The following is a 1,439-nucleotide window of genomic DNA, read 5'->3' as shown; positions in this document are numbered from 1 at the left end:
TGTCTGTGTTTGCAGGTGTCCAGTGTGAGGTGCAGCTGGTGGAGTCTGGGGGAGGCTTGGTCCAGCCTGGGGGGTCCCTGACACTCTCCTGTGCAGCCTCCGGATTCACCTTCAGTGACTACGGGATGCATTGGGTCCGCCAGGCTTCCGGGAAGGGGCTGGAGTGGGTCTCATACATCTATAGTAGTAGTAGCACATACTACGCAGATGCCGTGAAGGGCCGTTTCACCACTTCCAGAGACAACAGGAAGAACACGCTGTCTCTGCAAATGAACAGTCTGAGAGCCGAGGACACGGCCGTGTACTACTGTGCGAGAGACACAGTGAGGGGACATCAGCGTGAGCCCAGACACAAACCTCTTGCGGGGGCCGCCAGGGGGCGCGCGGTGCACAAGGAGCAGAGTCAGCCCAGGGCAGGTGCAGGTGGAGGGTAAGGGCTGGTTTCCTAAAGAGAAGTGGCTTCCTCTCCATAAAACGGTTTCCTCTGGGGAAGTTCTCTGAATTCACGATTCTGTGATTCCCTCTGCAGTCTCTGAGTTAGACATGTTTGTGGTAATGAGAGAAAATATTCTCACCTGCACAAAAGGCAGAGAGTGGCTTCCAGTTACTTTCTCCTGTCCCCGAATGTACATTAATTATCAACCCTTGGGAATAAGTCCAAAAATCAATAAAATATTTTTTCTTGGATGACACAATGCAACACAGAGCACACAGTGTAAGTTTCTCCCAGGCAGCAGGCAGGATGAAGTGTCTGCCAGACATCAGGGGGAGAGGGAGTCAGCATCCTAAGCATGAGAAGGAAGACCCCATGGTGGTCAGTGTCCCAGCACCAAAAGATATTCTAGAATAAAGACATCTGCACTTGAATGTTTACAGCATGACAATTCACAATTGCAAAGACGTGGAAACAACCCCCAAGTGCCCATCAATACATGAGTGGATTAATAACATGTGGTATGTGTGTACCATGGAGTTCTACTCAGCCACTAACACAGTGGTGAACTAGAACCTCTTGTATTGTCCTGCATTGAGCTGGAGCCCATTCTCTGAAGTGAAGAATCACAACAACTGAAAAAAAGCACCACATATACTCACCGGTAAATTGGTACCAATCGATCAACACTTACGTCCCCACATGGAAGGAAGATTCATCAGGTGTTGGGCAGGTGAGAGGGGAGAGGGAGATGGGTATATCCACACCTAATGGGTGTGGTGCGCACCATCTCGGGGATGGACATGCTTGTAGCTCTGACTCGGGCGGTTCAAACACAATATATGTAATGTAAACGTTTCTACTCCCATAATACGCTGAAATAAAGAATAATTAAAGAAAAGAAAGAAATATATTTCCAGGCATTTTCCCAATTTTTAGTCAAGTTATTTATTTATTTATGACTATTATTTTTATGCTATTGAGTTTCTTGATTCACATATATATA

At 47.2% G+C, this 1,439-nt stretch overlaps 1 gene segment (V, D, J or C); it reads left to right on the top strand.

Annotated features, from left to right (window-relative positions):
• LOC105825923 overlaps positions 1–434 on the top strand; it is a 15,431-nt gene extending 14,997 nt beyond the window's left edge. Inside the window, 1 exon segment of the V gene segment in view lies at positions 16–434. Within this exon segment, the coding sequence occupies positions 16–434 (419 nt within the window).
• The last annotated feature ends 1,005 nt before the right edge of the window (positions 435–1,439 follow it).

The sequence above is a fragment of the Propithecus coquereli genome, unplaced genomic scaffold, assembly GCF_000956105.1.
Source record: "Propithecus coquereli isolate 6110/MARCELLA unplaced genomic scaffold, Pcoq_1.0 Scaffold831, whole genome shotgun sequence".
Lineage (NCBI taxonomy): Eukaryota > Metazoa > Chordata > Mammalia > Primates > Indriidae > Propithecus > Propithecus coquereli.
This window is presented reverse-complemented; position numbering and strand designations above follow the sequence as displayed.